Source organism: Pteropus medius, unplaced genomic scaffold (genome assembly GCF_902729225.1).
Source record: "Pteropus medius unplaced genomic scaffold, Ma_sr-lr_union100, whole genome shotgun sequence".
NCBI lineage: Eukaryota > Metazoa > Chordata > Mammalia > Chiroptera > Pteropodidae > Pteropus > Pteropus medius.
In genome coordinates this window covers 115,041-134,795 of record NW_024349140.1, presented here as the reverse complement: position 1 = coordinate 134,795, position 19,755 = coordinate 115,041, and the positions used below count along the sequence as shown (strand labels likewise).

At 38.8% G+C, this 19,755-nt stretch overlaps 1 protein-coding gene and 1 pseudogene across 1 annotated transcript; both read left to right on the top strand.

Annotated features, from left to right (window-relative positions):
* The first annotated feature begins 7,082 nt into the window (after positions 1–7,082).
* LOC120616966 (olfactory receptor 7A10-like) lies at positions 7,083–7,859 on the top strand (annotated as a pseudogene).
* Positions 7,860–14,387: 6,528 nt separating this feature from the next.
* LOC120616965 (olfactory receptor-like protein OLF4) lies at positions 14,388–15,356 on the top strand. The gene has a single exon (XM_039880512.1). The coding sequence runs from the start codon at positions 14,388–14,390 to the stop codon at positions 15,354–15,356; it is 969 nt and encodes a 322-aa protein (XP_039736446.1).
* Positions 15,357–19,755: the final 4,399 nt, after the last annotated feature.

Here is a 19,755-nt window from a genome sequence, read left to right as displayed (position 1 = left end):
GGTATACAGCAGGTAACACTCAGCATACTCCTTGGACCAAGCCACCACTCCCTAGTCTCAGGCCCATGGCAGACACTAGTAATTGATCTCAGTGTTTTCTACCTCTGAGCCTGGATGGAGCTTCTCAACTCAGCACACCATACATCTAGACCTTCCCAACTGGATTTCACATTTGTCATGAAATCTACTTTCCAAGCAGACTCTAGACCAGTACTTAGAGTGGTTGCAACTGTCTGCATAGAGTTAAGGAGCTTGCACCAGAAAGTAATTCAATATACTGCTTCCTTCATTGAGAAAATCTTGTTATAAGATAAATGTCAATTGCACTAAAGTTTTGTGATGTTGTGTATTTACAGGCTATTCCAAGGTCTTTTTCTCCTTAAGGCCAGTCACAATTTGGACCACACTTAGAGTAACATCACTATGAACCATGAGTTCCTTGACAGCAAGGAGCCTGCTATCATTCATTTCTGTATAACTGGTACCTAAGGCACATGAACACATCAGTGTTCATTGAACAAGAAGGGCTGGAGCACATAGGTGTTTGGAAAGAAAAATCAAGGTATAACAAAATGAACAGTGGGTCTCAGATCCTCAACACCAGGCATGTTGACTTGCTTCAAATATAGATGGATGGACAAATGGATGGGCGGATGGATGTAGGAATGCATGGAATAAGCCATGATTAAAGTTATTTGTGAATAAATCACATTGTTCTAAAGAACAGGGTAAGAAAAAAATGGCAAAGAAAGTATTAGTACTCTAGATCTGTGCTTCAAATATTAATCCTTTGCATACCATCTTCACATTTTTGTCACTTTCAACTGCTATCCACACTAACATCTTCTCAGTTCAAGTATCTACTGCTTAATGTCAGTTATTTCTGAAAAGTAGATACACACAAAACTGTCCATTGAGACCTTATACTTCATTATTTTAAATGGGAAAGCTTGTATTATAATCAATCCAAAACTCTCAACTAATTTCCTGAAATGTAGCTAAAACCAATAAAAGGCTTATGTGTCAGTAGTAAACTATCATGTTGGAATATGAAACATTTAGAACATTCCTTCCCGTTGACTGCAAAATTAACACAGTTGTTAACAGTTGTTTGGTACGAGGTCATATTTCTCTTCCAAGATTTTCTTCACTCTCTCAACTTTGGAGAACTCACTGTGGAACATTAACCTTTGCATTTGCCAACATCTAGAAGGTCCTGAGGAAACAAGTCCAGGACAAGCACATGACAGCCAGGAGTGACTCACACTTAGTGTGACATTGTGATAACATCTCTCAGCAATGACAATATCAGAGACACACGCTCTCCTTCACTATCACTCTGGACACTTTTCTACATGTTGTTTTATTTGAAGTCTTGTATTTAGCTTGAGGTAAATATAAACTTTTCCTATATAACATGGACCAGAAAACATTATATTGAGAGATACAAACATTCTATGAAGTTTAGGCCTTATCACCAAGAGACTTTGCATTCTACTGGGAAAATTTTAACCCAAGAGATAGTCTGCAGAATATGCCTGTTTTGCTTTTCTTTCTTTCTTTCTTTCTTATTTATTTATTTATTTGTTTGTTTGTTTGTTTGTTTGTTTGTTTTGAGGTACCATTGGTTAATAAAATTATATAAGTTTTAGGTATATGACATTATAATTCAGTATAATTCAACAATTTTGTTTCTGGGTATTTATCCAAAGAATATTAAAAAACAAATTCAAAAAAGACATATGTACCCCTATGTTCATTGCTGCACTATTTACAATAGTCAATATAAGAAAACAACCTAAGTGTTCATTGATGATGGAATACCACTCAACCATAAAAAAGGATTAAATATCACCATTTGGAAGAACATGGATCTTGAGAGTATTATGCTAAGTGAAATAAGTCATACAGAAAAGAACAAAAATCATGTGGTTTCACTGTGTTTTTCTTTAATTGCTCATGTTTATTTATTTATTTCCTTACTTACCTACTTACTTATTTATTTTAGAATTGGCTTAATTTCCTCTTTTATGCTGACAAGCCATCTCTATTTACCTTTGGAAAAGATAAGCCTAAAATGATGGGAATGGCTAAAAAATAAATAAAACACCAAGTTTTTTCTCAGTTTTCTTAATTTTTACTTAAAAAATTTTTAACCTACAGAAAATTTGAAGGAATATCCATACACCTTTAACCAATTGTTATTATATAAATAGAATTATATAATATATATATTTGTGTCTGAATTATTTTACTTAGCATAATGTTTTAGAGATTCATCCACGTTGTACCATTGTTATTGGCTGGATTATATTCTGTCAAAATTCATATGTTATAATCCCAACCTTGAGTACACCAGAACTACATTTAAACAGAGAGTCTTTAAAGAGGTAAGTAGGCTATAAATGAGGACATTAGGGTACGCTCTAACCCAAATGACCTGTGTTCTTACTCAAAGAGGAGATTAGGGGTAACTTCAGATGGATGGCAGAATAGGAAACCCCAGACTTCCTTCCTCATGTGGACACACTAATTCAACAACAATATATAGGTCAATTCCTTTTGTGAAAAACCCAGAGACCAGTTGAAAGGCTTCTGCACCCCACTTGAGCATGAGACAAGCAGTGTCGCAGCCAGCAGGAACCAGCCCTCCCCCACCACAGCACCACATAATCAGGAGGAAGCCCGTGGTTCCTGGAAGAAGGAAAGAGAGAATGGATAGTATATCCAAAGTTCTAACACTTTGAGGGGCTGACTGAGGGACAGTTCTGTTTTTCCTGAGTCTGAGCACTGATAAAAAGTGTCTCAGGTTGGGAGAACAAAGGCAATGGTTTGGGGCAGCATGCGCTTACCGGCCATCAACCTTTCCCCGCCTCAGCACAGAGCAAGTGGGAAGAAAAGCCAAATCCTGACTTCTTCTTAACGAATAAAAGAATGGGAGCATCTGTCCAACTTTCCAGCATTGCAGGGCTCACCCAAGGGACTGGCTTTTGTGTGAGGGATTCCTCTCTGAAAATCAGCCAGGTTAGAAAAGAAAACAACAATAAAACCACCACTAGTTTTATCCTCAAGGAAACAGCCCAGCCAGGTCACCCTAAATAAGAAACCAAAGTAATAAAGGAAATCCATGTGCACAGAGCTTCCAATCAACTTCTTACCCAGTTAACCAAACAGTGCAAAGGACAGAGACTGACACAGTCATATTGAAAATAAAAGTACTTTGGAGAAAGCAGACTCTGAGGGAAGAAGAAATTAAAAGACATTTTTAGTAATATTAGAGATATAACTGAATAGAACTGAGCTATATCTAAAAAAAATAGTATCTATGAAATAAAGAAAAGATTTTTTTTCTTTAACTTAAAGAATAAAATGCTGTTAGAATTGTTTTTAATGGTAGGAAAAATAAAAACATAGTAAAAAGATCGAAACATAAAATTTAGGAAAACCACAAAAGAACAAAAAGACAAAGAGGAAACTGGTAGAAAAATGATAAATAAATCAGAGAATCAATCCAGATGGCCCAATATCAAAACAATAGGCATTTCAGAAGTGTGGAAATATTGGAGGGGGGAAAAAAACCCAGAAAATTTCAAAGAAATAATGCAAGCAAATTTTCCAGAATGAAAGTTGTAAATTTCAAGCTTGAATTTTTTTTTTTCGGCAGTATAAATGAAAAGTATATACCCTATAAGCTTTCAGAGAGATAAAATAGTTTTCCCACAAAAATTGAGAATGAGAATTATCTTGAAATTTTCAAGGATAACACCAAATACTAGAAGGCAATGGAGTGATCTCTTCAGAATGCTCAGGGAACATTAATTCCAACCTGGAATTCTACAACTGGTTAAATAACCATTTAAGTATAAGAATAGAATAAAGACATCTTTAGACCTAGTGGTTTTCAAAAAAAATCTGTCTTCGTTGAACTTTTTATCAGAGAGCATATGTACCATGTAAATGGGGCATCAATGAAAAGAGAAGAAATGAATTCTGGGAAACAGGATTTAACCCAAAAGGGAATCCTTAAGATTATGGTGGAGGGGGATTGTAGGATGATAGCTGTCAGCTACTTCAGCCTGAAGCAGATCAGAGGTGCCAACAGAAGTTTGGTAAAGAAGATTAAACTCATAGAACACTTCATGCAATTGAAAGTCTGGAGAAATTTATGTAAACGGGGACAGTTTGGATGAAGAAGAAAGAGGAGGAGGAGGAGGAGAAGGGGAGAGGAGGAAGAGTGAGGAGGAAGAGGAGGAGAGTGGGAAGAGGAAGAAGGAAGAAGAAGAAGAAGAAGAAGAATAAATAGTTAAGAAGACAGTAGAATAAAGAAGGAAGTTTGAAGAAGGCATTAAATACAGTTAAGAAATAAATAATATAGAGAAAGAAAGTTGAGAAAGAAAGAAAGAAAGTAGAAAGAAAGAAAGAAAGAAAGAAAGAAAGAAAGAAAGAAAGAGAAAGAAAGAAAGAAAGAAAGAAAAAGAAAAAGACTCATCTCTCAGCAACACACCTGCCCAAAACTCAGCTATCTATACCAAGTCTGTGTGAGGACGCACAGGGGTGGGACCGGTTCCATCGTGTCTGGAGAGCTGTCTCACCAAAAACGCACACTGTCATGGACTTAAAGAAGAAAGATGATGTGAACTGTTGCAATGTGTGGGCTGCAAACTGGGAAAACAGGCCTCATTACTGCCTAGTGCATCCTGTTGTCCCAGGACAAAGGTGAAAGTCTCCCTCTCGTTCTTCATTACCCTGCTCTGAGTCCACTCAGCCGGGCAGTAATCGGACCCAGGGAGAGACGCCCAACCACACTCCCATGCCACAATGACTCCTAAAAACACCTCCCTGGAATGGGTCACTCCCTGCTTAGCCCACCAGCACCTTCTTTACCCAAGCAGTGATGACCCAATAGTCAAGGGATGGAGGTTCCGGGGGAAAGCATCACATGAGACACCTCTTCTGGCTTCTCCTTTCTATAGAAGAGAAAATGAACTGCACTTGGAGTCAAGAGAACCTCCATCTAAAATTTGCCCCAGGAGAGCATTAGAAAATAGTTATGCTCAGTTCTTAATTAATCACAGGAGTGGAGGACAGAGCATTGGCACAGATGACTGAAAAATGCCAAACTATCCCAACCCCACTGGCAGTTCCAAATGACAAGAATGAGTGAAGGAGTCTCTTTTAAAATAAAAGTTTATTATTATTCAGGTATGGCAAGACCAACAGGTCAGGAGAAGATTGACATTAAAAGATAACCTATTTCTTAGAGTTTCAAGAGGACCACACAGGAAGGATGGGAAACAGAGGGAGTGAGGGGGGAGGTGAGCAGGAGCCATTATTGTGGTTTCCAGAGAAGATAGTGAGGCAGGTAGGCAGGTTTAGGATTGGCTAGTGTACATAATTTAGAGGGCACAGAGGCGTAGTAGCTGGCCCTGGTTGTCTGGCATCTGTCCCTGGTGTGATTAGAGCAGGTGAATAGTGGCCCTGAGTGTTACAGCCTGATAATATAGATGGCTGGAGATGTGGGCTCTGGATTGGTTTGAATGCAATGAAAAGCACACTTGCAGGTGAGCTGTTTGCTGTCTCTAGGAATTAACTAGCCATGGGAGGAGTAGTCTCTCCTCAAGCAAGACCCCAAAATGTCAAAGCATCAAATATGCAGAGACATGGTTAATACAGCATTCCTATGTGTGCTCCAGGTTTATGGTGAGACTGCTCAAGTCCTCAGTGGTTCTTAGCACTGAATACACACTCAGCTGAAAGCTTTTAAAACTATGATGTTCAAGCTACACCTCAGACTAAGTGACTCAACATTACGGGAGAGTGGGAACCTTCAAACTGAAGTATGTAACTTGGATTTCCTGTGTAAAAACACTTCAAATCCAGCAGCATGATCCTTTCTCGGGAAGTATCCACAAAGGGCTTCAATGTGTCCATTGTGTCTTTATTGCTTATGTTGGGTGGTATGGATACACACAGGCACTTGAGATTCTGTATGTGTGTGTGCACATGTGTGTGTGTGCTGTATAGGTGTTAGTGTGTGTGTCTGTGGGTGTGAGTGTGTTTGGTTTATGGAGCATGAGCAGTTCTCAAGGCAGGGGTACCTAGCTCATATACTCCAAAACGTGTTCCTGAAGACACAGTTGCCAGAATGTTAACCAACAGATCAAAATAAAGAAGTGATCACTTCTACTCACAGGATTCCTTGGAAATAATATGAATAAAGTGCAAAGACAACATGTGATTGAGGGACTTGCTGCATCCTGAATTTTCGTCTGTAGCAGACAGGCCATCTCATTCCTCCACATTTTCTCACACCATCACTATCACTCTCTCTCCTGTTCATTCCCTTCGCCACACGGCTTCCTTTTGAGCCTTGATTACTTGAGACAAGTGCCAACCTCAGGAACTTTGCACTGGCTCTTTTTCATGCAGGCTATGTGCTTCCCAGAGATCTTCCTGTCAAACACTTTGTCATTTTTGAGGTCCCTTCAAATGGCACTTTGTTTGCAGGTCTTTCACAATTCCATTAAAAATAACACACATATGCACCCTGTTTTATACCTATCTTCTTTTTCTTCAAAGCAAATGTACCATCTGACATCATATATGATTTTTCATTTCCTTATATTTTTTTCTTCATCTTTGGATTATAGAGACTTTTGTTTCTCAGCACCCTACATTCCTTGACTAGAGAATGGTCAGACTCAGCATATATTTCTGAAACACGTGGAGGAATTTCTCATTAAACCTGTAAAAACATAATTTATTTGGCAAAATGCTGAGAGTGAGACAGGAATTCCTAATCAGAGTTGTCATGGGACATTACTTAAAGGAGACGAGATCTCTACAACACCATGTATATTATATATACATTTGACTGCAAAATTTAAATTGTAGCGTTTCAACATGCTAGTAGTGATGAATGAAAATTGATCACGTATATTTTTCATTCCTAGTAGTAACTACTACCCCATAACACCAGAAAATTATTCACAGGTTACAATATTTTTTCTTTTGAGATTTTCACAGTACCCAGAATCGTAGTCCCTCATCTTTGGGCTTTTCCTTCCATGTACCAGATCACCATGTTTGGAAACCTACTCATCATCCTAGCCGTCAGCTCAGACTCTCACTTCCACATGCCCATGAACTTCTTCCTCTCCAACCCATCCTTGGTAGATATCTGTTTCACCTCTACCACCATCCAAAGATGCTGGTGAACATCTTGACACAGAGCAAGGTTATAACCTATGAAGGCTGCATTACCCAAATATATTTTTTCATACTCTTTGTAATATTAGAGCACTTCCTCCTGCCAGTAATGGCCTATGACCACTTTGAGGCCATCTGCCACCCCCTGCACTACAGTCATCATGAACCCTTGGCTCTGTGGACTGCTGATTCTGGTGTCTTGGATCTATTCCTTGTTACAAAGTATAATGGTATTGCGACTGTCCTGTACAGACTTGGAAATCCCCACTTTTTTCTGTGAAATTAAGCAAATGATCAAACCCTCCTATTTTGACTATTTCTTAATGACACAGTGATATGTTTTGCAGCTAGGCACTGGTCCCTCACTGGGATCCTTTACTCTTACTCTAAGATAGTTTCCTCCATACTTGAAATCTCATCAACTAAAGGGAAGCATAAAAAATTTTCCACGTGTGTGTCTCATCTCTCAATTGTCTCCTTATTCTATTTTACAGTTCTAGGAGTGTACCTCAGCTCTGCTGCTACCCACAGCTCACAGCCAAAGTGTCACAGCCTCAGCAATGTACACCATGGTCACACCCCTGCTGAACACTTTCAGCTACAGTTTGAAGGACAAAGACATAAAAGGGGCTCTGAAAAGATTGTTTTAGATGGCAAGTGTAAATAGATCCATTGTTCTGGAGCTGAGCTGTCCCAATGGTTGGAGGCTAAATTTCCAGCTTTGTAGCTGGAAATTGTGAAAGTAGAATGTGCCTCTTCTATTTACTTGCTGAAATCCACTTACTTAAATTCAACTTCTTTATAAAATGTAAGTAATTCAGTTTTTCATGCTTTCTGCTCTAATATGTGTAGATAGTCTCTCCACTTTGTCCATTTCCCACCATCACAAAGATTTTCCCAACTTTGAATCAAAAATATATAGAAAATCCCAGTTATTTCTTTAGGCCATATGAATCTCTTAAGAATCATTTCTTCTCAGATGGTTCATATCATCTCAGGAATTCTCTTTTGTGTTACTAAAGAGTATTTATGAGTTTGTATAACTCATATATACCAAACTACAGTTGTTTACTAAATTAATTTATGTGATGTTTTGCACAGAAAAAATGAAATACAGTCTTCGCTTTCGATCTGTATTTCTATTCTGTTTCACTCCCTCAACCATTCTTACTGATGATGTAGGCTTTAACTTTCTGCTGTTTTTAACTGAACTCCTGCTTTTATTCTCTTATTTAGTTCAGTGTCCACAATGCCTCTTATAGTCCCTGGCAAAAATTGATTATTAAATGTGTATCTCCAGGTAGAGTCCATAGAGAAAGATAAATCTGATAAACAGATTCACCTAATATGCTCTTTAGAAAAAAGAATGACCTTAAATACAAGGAAGCATTACTCAGTTGATTTCTATACAAAATATTTCTTTTTCATGCTGTAATCTTATCCTGAATTATAGAAGATGGATTCCATGTGTCAGGGTCTGTTTTCATTGAGATGAAGGATAGTTGATGTATGTACCTTTTATTACTAAATTACCTTCCTGTTTATCCTTCAAAATTTTAGTGCTCTAAACAAAATATTTCCACTTTTCTTAATTTTGTAATAACCATGAACTGGATAGTAAATGAACAATGTCAGTTTCATCCATTTCATAGCTCCTCATATGCAAGAAATTCTTCCACCTTTATGACTCACAGGAGAGCTTGAATTCTTGTTCCATCTTAGGATTTATGGTCAGCAGTGTTTCTGGTAAAATGCACGTCCTTCCAACCTCTCCTGGTTACCTGGAAGTGACCCTTAATAGAGTCAATTGTTAAACCAGTTATCCAAAATAAACTTGAATAACAGAATGATTATAAATGCTATATCCAAACATCAGAACATATGTCCATAACTAAAACACAGCAAGTTATTGTAATTGCTGTCGTTCAATTTTTTTTTTAGTTATTGTATCAGGTACCTAATGCTGCATAACAAGCTGACCTAAATGCTATATTAAATGGGATTATATGATGGAATTTGTTCTGATCTCTGCTCAGATACCTATAAGTCTGCATCAGCTGGGTATCTTACGTTGAGTGTCTCTAGCTCATCCATGGTGTTATGTGATGCTGTAGTGCATCCTGTCTTGAGCCAATTTATGACAGTTTGTTTATATATGTAGTTTAATCTTCTTGCTTACAAAGAAAATGAGTTTCCCAAAGGTAATTTGCCTTAAATTAATTCTACTGTTTTTATATCCATATAAGACAACATACTTTCTATCTAATGATATTTCTCCCTCCCACTGTTAAAGTGTCACTCATTACCTATGCTCTACATCCTATTTTGAGCCATGCATCATTAGATTTTTTCTTGTTAGTTAATTTATTGGAGTATAGTTACATGCTATATACTATGCATATTTAAAGTGTACAATATGCTGAATTAAAGAACTCTTACAAAATTGAGTACATATCGAATGGGCCTATTTACACATAATTCAAGGAAGCATGTGAAAACTTTAATTGCATTGTTATAAAATTGTGAAAAATAGAATCTCCCTGATCCTCAGTTTCCTTGTTTCTGATGGCAATATGAAATAATAAGCTTAATTCAGATGAATGTGGTGATAAATAAATGAAATCTGTGGAACTACTTTGTTGAGTCCAAGACCCTTTCATGGGTTTGTAGTGTGTTTATGTAAATGTGTTTTTAAATATACTTATTTAATAAATAAATGCAATCATTCAAATATATGTACATAAACAGACTCAATAATCCCATCTTTTATGTTGAAAAGAAATTTGAGAGAAAGTTGGAGAGAATAAAAACAAAAATAATGGTAAATTGAATTAACATAGAATTTTAAAAACATAAAAACGTAGACAAAAATTTTAATGTAGAATGGTTGTCCTTAATTTTAATATTGAATTATTTTTCCACCTTAATGTTTAAAGATCTCGAAGTCAGAACCGTGTTTTCTTTTATTCAATGGGGAATTCTCTGTACCAGGCTAATGGGGCAGAGTTTCCAATTTGACTTTAGATTTTTTTTCTTCTAGTTAGTGGGGGTTTCAACGTAAAATGTCCTTACTCAAGGGAAGCAAAATGAGAGTATCAAGACCCTTAAAGTCAGTTTCCTCCCCCAAAAATCATTGTATAAATATCTGTATAACATTGCTATTGCTGCTGTAACAAAACATCAAACTAGAGTTTAAAAGAAAAAAATTTATTTGCCTATAGTTCTGGAGGTCTGAAACCTGATGTGACTATGGGCTGAAATCGCGTTGTCTGCAAGACTGGTTCCTTCTGGAGGCTCCAAGAAAGAATCCATTTCCTCTCCTATTCCAGTTTCTTGTGGCCACAAGCATTTTTCGGCTCATGGCCCTTTTTCCACCTTCAAAGCCACTGGTGTAGCATCTTCCAATCTCTCTCTGATTCCAACTATTCTTCCTTCCTCTTCCACATTCTATAGTGATTACATTAGTCCCACCTGCATAATCATCATTAATCATATCATAAAGGCAGCTGATTAGCCAAACTGTTCCATCTGCTACCTTAATCCTGCCTTGTAATGAAAAATAACATCTTACAAGTTTCTGGGGATTACAATGAGGATATCTTTTGGAGGCACTTATATGCCTATTATAATTTTTTTCCAGTAAAATATTATATGATGTCACCCAAGGGCCTTTATATAAAAGAATCAAAATAGGCATTTTTAGAAGTATATTATATAATGTCATTCATGAATCCTTATATAAAATAACTGAACGATGAATTTATAATGGCCTCTGGAATGAGTGAATACACCATTTGTTCAAAATTACATGCAAACACATTTTTTCATTCAGCAGACCAAAGACTACCTTACCTGACTCTAACATAGAACCACAGCCTAGCTACTCAAAGAGTGGTCCTCAGACCAGGATCTGCAGCATTAACATCACCTGGGAGATTGTTTAATTCTCAGAATCTCTAGGACCAACAGGATCTGCATTTGAAGTAGAATCCTGGGTGACTCATATGCACAGTGAAGTTGGAAAAGTGCTGATCTGGACTAGGTTTTCTCACCTTCAGGTGTTGACAATTGAGGAAGAATAATTACTTGTGTTGCATGTTATAGGTGTTCATTAGTCTCCCTAGATGTTGCCAAATAGCCCAGAAGCAACATCATCTCAGGTTGGAAACCAGTGGCCCAGAGTTTGAAAACTGAAAGCGTCCTGACAGATTCCAATCAAGGCCCATCTCTCACTCAGTTTGTAACGTGGGGCAGACACTAAATTCCTTCAAGCTCCATTTCTACATAAGGGAATAGAGTTAATAATAATACTATATCATAGAATTATCCTTAAAAAAATTAAATCAGACAAAGTCTATAAGGTGCTAAACTCAGATTATATGGCATAAAAATATTGAAATGTATCTCTCATAATTAACAAGTATCTTATAATGAGGCACTAAATTACAGCTCTTAGTTTGTAATATAAGTACAAAATTCCTATTTATTCTGACAGATGTGTCATGAAGCCTAAGAGTGTGGTGTCCAGAATTGCATATCAAAGGAACACAGCACTTCCCTTGTTGAAGAGGGAGTAGCAATTCTCTGGAGACATCAGAACTGTGTCCCATCACAAATTAACGATTTAAGGATAAAGGGACCTGGTTTTAAATGGTTCCATAGTCTCAGATGTTGGAAAAAACATGAAGTCAGGGTTGGGATAAGGTGGTGAGAGGTTAGACCTCTGCAGAGGAGGGAGATCAAGGACATGGAGAAATAAACACTAGATTTTCTTCATTTTTAACTTGGTCTCTTGAGGTCAGAGAATCATTAGGAAAATTTTTCTTTCTGTTTATTCCAGAAGCCCAGAGGGAAATCATATGCTTAGAGGCTGGAATAACAGAAGGGAGATGTGCCTGAAGAACAGATAGAGAAAGAACGATAATACTTCTTCTGTGCAGTCCTTCAGCTAGTACAGCGTTGGTGGACAGGACACAGTTGTTGCTACTGACTCCTAATTTGGCTCAGAGCTGGTGCTTCACTCCCTCCTGCTGTCTTGTCTGTGGACAGAGCTTCAGTCTCCATCGTCAACTATCCAGGTAGGAATTCAGACTTCCATACTGAGTCCTCCCTCTCAGAGACCCCATCCAGGTGAGTCTGAGAGCCTGGAAAGTTTGTCAGGAAAAGATCAGAGTGAATGAATTTGAGAATTTTTACCTGATTCATAGTGATCCTAATCAGTCCAGCCTAGAGACAAGAGATCATGGTGTCTGTTTTCTTGGTTAAGTAACTAATTTGTAATTAATTTATTTAATACATTAGTAAAATGTGTCTGTTTGAATCTGCGCTACAAGGACCATAGTTGACAATTAAGTGATGGACATAGATGTACAGTTGGTGACTCTGTAGAGTGGGTGAGATGCATAAAATGGTTGCAGTAAAATAAAAGCACATCTGAGAGTTTCACTGGACAGGGAGTAGGAAATAAGAGGATCAGGTGTGGAGGACGGTGAAGTAAAGTGTGAGTGTTTGTATTAAATTTCTAAGATGAGCTGTATTTGAGCATGTCTTGTATTCATTGAAAAGATACAGACAAGTGGAGGTAGAAACTACCTTGTGACAGCCATTCGTGAGACATACATTGCAGTATCTTCTCTCCTGCTGGCTTTTCACATGGAAAATAATTAATAAGTCCAAAGAGGAATATTAATAAGTTTTACTTTTAATTATTTTGTTACTGGCAAAACTGCACACATTTGGGGGCTTCTTACCCTTTTACTTTCTCTGTTGAAATAGTTAGTAGGAATTTCTATCCCACACTCAGCATTTTCCCCCAGTGGTCATGGTCTTCTGTATTTTTAATGAGAAACTCAGTCATGTACTTGGGGAATGTAAGTTAAGGATATTACATTTCAGTGATGGAGAAATTAAAGTCACCTATTGGAACTTAAATCTTAATGCCACAAAGTCATCATAGTCTGACCATGTTTACATTTATGCAAGGAGGACTTCATCGGAACAGCGAATGGGGTGGATCTCCAACTCGATTTAAAAAATTTTTTCTACCGCATGAGGGTTTTCAACATCAAATGCTCTTATGCCAAGGGAAGCTAAATACCTATTCCTTCAAAACTACATGCAAAGATAATATTTAATTCAGAAAACCTAAACTACCTTACTTTAACACAGGATCTCAGACTTGCTACTTAGAGAGTAGTCTTCAGACCAGGACCTGCAGCATCAGCGCCACTTGGGAGCTTGTTTGTAATGCAGAGTCTCTGGGCCCTGCAGGACCTGCTGAATCAATATCTGCATTTGAATTAGAATCCAGGGTGACTCAAATGCACACTGAAGTTGGAGAAGTTCTGGTCTATACGGGATGTTCTCACCTTTTAATATTAATATTTGGGGCAGAGAAAAAATTTGGAGGGAGATGTTTCCTGTGGATTGTAAGGATTTAGCAGTATCCCTTCAGACATTGCCTGATACCACAGGGGCAAAGTCATTTCTGGGTGAGAACCTCTGCCTAGAAGCAACCTGTAAATATTATAATCAAGACCCAACAGATACTCTGCTATTAACTTTGTGCACATCATTAACCCTTCTGCTCCACCCAGGGCCTTTGCACTGGCTATTCCTTCTGTGGGGTACACAGTTGCCCACATATCCTGGCATATCCCTCCCTTTCTTGAGGCCTCTATTCAAATGTCACTTTGTTTGCAGGTTTTGCTAAGTACACTTGAAAAACACAATGTCCTCATCACTTTCTCCTTTAGACCTGCTTTCTTTTTCTTCACACCACCTGTGACCATCCAGAATGTAATATATTTTTATTATTTTCTCCTACATTCTTTCCTCATCATTGACTTGTAGGAACTTCTGTTCTTCAGCACTCAAAATACATAGCCAAGACAGTGCCTGAAACCTGATCAGAAAACAGTTACTATTCCTGAAATACATGAAGAATTTCTCATTAACACAGTAGGATACATGAATCTCTAGGGGAAAGAAGCAGAATAGGCCAAAAATTCCTAATCTTAGATGGTGGAGAAAACCTTAAGAGGGTACCAGATCCGTATGAAAATATTGAAATTAATTTCTTGACTGAAAAATATGAATTCTAGCATTACAGCTATGTGAGTAATGTCACTTTGTATAAAAATTACTATTATTATTTTCTTGGAAGTCCCCTCCACCGTATGGAACAAAAGAATCTTACAAGAGTTTCAGAATTTCTTCTTCTGGGACTATCAGAGGAACCAGAACTGCAGCTCCTCATATTTGGGCTCTTCCTCGCCATGTACCTGATCACTGTGTTTGGAAATTTGCTCATCATCCTGGCCGTCAGCTCAGACTCCCACCTCCACACGCCCATGTACTTCTTCCTCTCCAACCTGTCCTTGGTGGACATCTGTTTCACCTCCACCACCATCCCAAAGATGCTGCTGAACATCCATACACAGAGCAAAGTTATCACTTATGAAGGCTGCATCACCCAGATGTATTTTTTCCTACTCTTTGCAGTGTTGGATGTCTTCCTCCTGACCATAATGGCCTATGACCGCTATGTGGCCATCTGTCACCCCCTGAACTACACAGTCATCATGAACCCACGGCTCTGTAGGCTCCTAGTTCTGGTGTCCTGGATTGTGAGTGCGCTGAATTCGTTTTTAGAAAGCTTAATGGTTTTGAGACTGTCCTTCTGTGTAGACTTGGAAATTCCCCACTTTTTCTGTGAACTCATTCAGATGGTCCAGCTTGCCTGTTCTGACACCTTTCTTAATGACATGCTAACGTATTTTGTAACTGTTCTACTGGATGCTGGTCCCCTGGCTGGTATCCTTTACTCTTACTCTAAGATCATTTCCTGCATAAGTGGAATGTCATCAGTTCAGGGGAAGTATAAAGCATTTTCTACCTGTGTGTCTCACCTTTCAGTTGTCTTCTTATTTTATTGCACAAGCCTAGGAGTGTACCTCAGCTCTGCTGCTACTCACAGCTCACACTCAACTGCAGCAGCTTCAGTGATGTACACCGTCATCACACCCATGCTGAACCCGTTCATCTACAGTCTGAGGAATAAAGACATAAAAGGGGCTCTGAAAAGATTCTTTGGGGTGGCAGCTATAACAGGGACAGTAGTCCTGAGGCTGGAAAAGTGCCCTTGATTCTTGGCTTCAAACTTCACAACCATAAATGTGATCTTTTAATCAGATTTGAGTGTAGAACTTGCTCCTTTTATTTATGTTCTGGAATTTCCATTTGTTTGAGTTTAACTTCTCTATATAATTTAAGTAAGCATTTTATTAAGGTTTCTGCTCTGTTTTCCCCTCTGTCCTTTTCTCTACCTTCACAATTTTTTTTCCAGCCTTGATCAGGAATATTTGAAAATACTACTTCATTGCCTGGGCAATATGGATTTCTAAAGAATAATTACTTCTCCAATGGCATACATTATTGTAAGTAATTTGTTCTTGTTTTACAGATAGTCGTATTACTCGTGTAGCAAAAAAAGTACTCTTGGCTACTAAGCCCATTCATATAATTTCATTCCAGGAAAATCTGAAACCACAGTTTTGACTTCATGTCCCTCATTCTGTCTACATCAGTACCTCAACCACTCTTCCTCATAATGTAGACGTCATCAATATTCCCTTTAAGTCTCAGCCTGTTGACAGTGATGCTATAGGTGAGGAGAGCCTGGGGCACTGACCTAAGCACCTACTGCTTGTTACTCAGCCCAGACACAGGTTGCGGTTGGACTGGCCCTTTGGTCTTTATTATATTTGCAACAGCCACCAGGGAACTAAGAAAAGGTAACTTTATTACTCACAGGTCCTGGTGAAGCTAGAAAATTAATACCCTCAGAAAAAGATCTTGAATACGAAATAAGTTTTTAAGTTAGTTTACACTAACAGCCACTAGCAGTAAGTCACTTGGCTCCCTGTTAACTATTACAGAAAGTACTCAGACCAGGACTGACCAGTCAGACTGCTGGAAGAACAAGTAACCAAGACAACGGAGGTACTACTAATAGCATGCGAAGAGTAAGAGCACGAGACATATAGCTTCTGCTCCTGCACACCAGGATAACCTACTGACTCACATTGTTTAGATGTTTTTCAGCCCACAAAGCCAACAACCACCCCACCAAAATATCCCTAAAACCAGACAAGCCAATGCCAGGAGGGAAGCAGATGACTAGGAGATGAGAATTAACCGCTTACCTAATCAAGAACCAATCAGCGAGACCCACCATCCCAAACCCCCTACTCATGATTCTTCATGATCTTTGCTCTATGAAACTTGTCTATAAGCCATCAGGGAGTTCAGGCATTTGAGCACCAGCTTTTCCATTCTCCTGGGTGGCATCATTTTTATTAAAATAGCCAATATTTATTTAATGTAAAGTTTGAGAGCAGTTCTCATTGACTTGCTGTGCACACAGCTGGGTGCGAACTCGCTTTTGGTTAGCTTGATTCCACTGGAGGATATACAACAAACCCAGGGCTACCCACGAAGGCTCGAGGAAGTTGGGTGGAGAGAGAGAGACAAAGAGGGAGAGAGAGAAGGGAAGAGAGAGGGAATAGATCGTGGGCTCTGCCTTTATTGGTGTTCAATGGCAGCATCATTACATCTTGTGGATTTACACTTTGTTGGCAAATTTCAAGTATGAGTGGAATTAGGGTACAAGAAGTGAAAAGCAGGGTCACTCATGTGGTCCGTTATCTAGGTTACCCAGGGCTTTCAAAATGGGGACCTTCCTTGGTTGGGTGGCCTGGGTGCTTATCTAGTAGCTGTGTCATATAGTTGGTGATAAAGACTGACTGGAACTTTAAGCAAACATAATCAATCGGAAAGGTCTATGGGAGTAGTTAGGACTTACAGAAGTTCTTGCGCTCTGTGTAATGGCAAGAACCTTACACATAAAAACCCTCTATGTTTACAATAAAGCTTTGTGGTTCTAACTTCCTTTTCCTTTCTATAAACACCCCTCCATCTTAGCACCCAGGCCAGAGCATGCAGGTGGTTTGCCATGACTGAATGCTCTGGATTGCAACCTTTCCTTTTTCCCAAAAAAAATCCTTTTGGTGACAAAACACCTAGTTGATAATATTTTTAGGTCGACATTTTGCGGGCTTGTCCGGGATTCCAGAGAAGAACAACCCCGATAGCTTCAGGACAGGTGAGCCACCAAGTGCAGATGCCTCACATGGAGGCTTGCTCTCCAATCAGAAAGCTTAGGTTGAGTCTCCTGGAATCAAGCTTTGATTTTTGCATTTTGAAACTCTCTGGGCTTTATTTGGGAATTATTTAGAGGGTTCATTTGTGTGTGCGCGTGTGTTAAAAAGGCCTTGCTTGTTTGCTTGTCCCTCTGTTGTCTGTGAGTACTCGATTTGACATGTTGACCTGATTTCTTCAGAAACAAGTTCTCCTTTGAGACAACACTGACTTTGGCCTAAGGATGCCTTTGGGTCAGAAGTTATGTCTACCGACCCAATTTCTACTAGAAATTAGTCAGTTTGGCCACATGTTAGACTGTGCCATCTCATTGACAGGAGCACCACCCAGCTCAGCCTCTAACTAGGCTCCCCAAGTCGGTTATCTTCTTAGAACTGGCTCTTAGCCTTCAGCCTTATCCCCTGTGGTCAGACAGTTCTAGAGTATGGCTGGGTGGTGTCTGACATGCAAGTTGCTCAAGCTGTTGTAAATTGTCCTGGGCCCTTTGCTCTAGAGAAAAGTCTCTGAAAAAGGGATCTCAGCTATCTAAATATTTTAAGACCATCCCTCCACCACCAAGGACCACAGCTGAGTACGTGGTTAAAAGCCACAGGCAATTTTCATGTACATACTTAACTAAATGGGCAGTTCTGACCAAAGTGATTCAGAAAATCTGTGGCCACTCTGGGGAACTGTTGAGATTCCCAAACTTCATTTTCTTAAAACCGAATTTGATGATAATAGCATTAAATTGGCAAAACTGAGTGGAATGCCTAATTTGAATGATATTTTGAGGCTTCCAAACGAGACCAAAAATCTAGTCCCACATTACGAAAGCTTTGTTAATTAGGAGGCACATGTTTACAGAATTTTGTGCCATATAATCTGAGCTTTACACCTGATAGCCTTTGTCAAATTTCAACTTTATAAAAGTCTATTCTATGAGGTGGTACTATTCTGAACTCCATTCCTCATTGCAAAAATGGGGCTTGAAGAGTTTAGTGATCTGCCCGAAGTAATAATTAGAGTAAGGGATAGGTGCTGATTGGAATTCTGTCTGAACACTTCCAGTTTTCAAATGTTGGGCCAGTGGTTCCCATCCAGACACGAGGTTGTCCCTGGGGGTATTTGGCAATGTCTGAAGGGAGGCTGTTAAACACCTGCAACACCCAACACAAATAATTATGTCGAATTGAGAAAGTTAGAAAACCTAGTCTAGACCAGCACTTCTCCAACTATAATGTGCATATGAATCACCCAAGATTTTAGTTCAACTGCAAAATCTGATTCAGCTGGGACAGTTGGGCCCAGAGACTCCACATTTCTCATAAGCTCCAGGAAGATGCTGATGCTGCAGGTCCTGATCTGAGGACACACTGTGAGTAGCAAAGCTGAGATTCTATGATAGTGTAAGGGGCAAGTAGTAGTAGGTCATCTTTACCCCAATTTGCATTTGCATAAAAATTTGGGTTAAAAGTGTACAGTCTTGCACCACTTAACTATGGGGATAATTTCTAAGAAATACTTGGTTAGGTTAGGTGACATCATAGAGTGGACTCACAAAAAACTTACATAGCTAGCCAGCTACACACCTAGGCTATGGTACAGCCTATTGCCCTGTAGAGAAGAAAAAAAAATTATTTTTATGCTTCTGGGTTCTTGGCTGATACATCCTTATAGTAAAAGACAGACTAATAGGAGAAAAACAAACAGAAGTTTAATAATATGATTCTTCCTGTATACATGGGAGAGACCCAGGAAAACTGAGAAACTCCCTGAAATGGCCTAGCTGAAGCCAGAAGAAGGTGTTAGGAGAGGGGGAGTCAGTTATGGGAGGTTATCAGGAAAAGCACAGTAAACAGGATAAAGATGTAAAGCAGATTTAAGTCACTGTCTTCTGCTTTGATAAGAGTTTCTACAGATAAGGTCACCCCCTCATCCTGGTACAGCCCCGGAGACACACTTACAAATGGATGTTTTCCTTACAAATGTAAATGTCCCTAAGGAAGGGTGCTTGTGCTTGGTTTTCGGAGCTTCCCTCCTGTCTCCACTTTCTTAAAATTAACCTTCCTAAAATAATCGTTATGCCAAAGAGACATATTTCCTGTTGACAAATTCTCATCTCCTATAGCTCCTAGCTACAAACCTGTTCAGCATGTTACTATACCGAATACTGTAAGTTAGTGTAACATAGTGGTGAGCGTGTAACACGTTGCACTGAGATGTCACCATGGCTATGATGTCACGAAATGATAGGCATTTTTCATCAGCATTATAATCTTCTGGGACCACGGTATCGATGTAGATGTGAACAAACTAACTACAACTATGTCCCGGATTTCATTT

Excerpts from the sequence above, each read along its gene's own strand:
- LOC120616965 (XM_039880512.1), top strand. The coding sequence starts at position 14,388 with ATGGAACAAAAGAATCTTACAAGAGTTTCAGAATTTCTTCTTCTGGGA.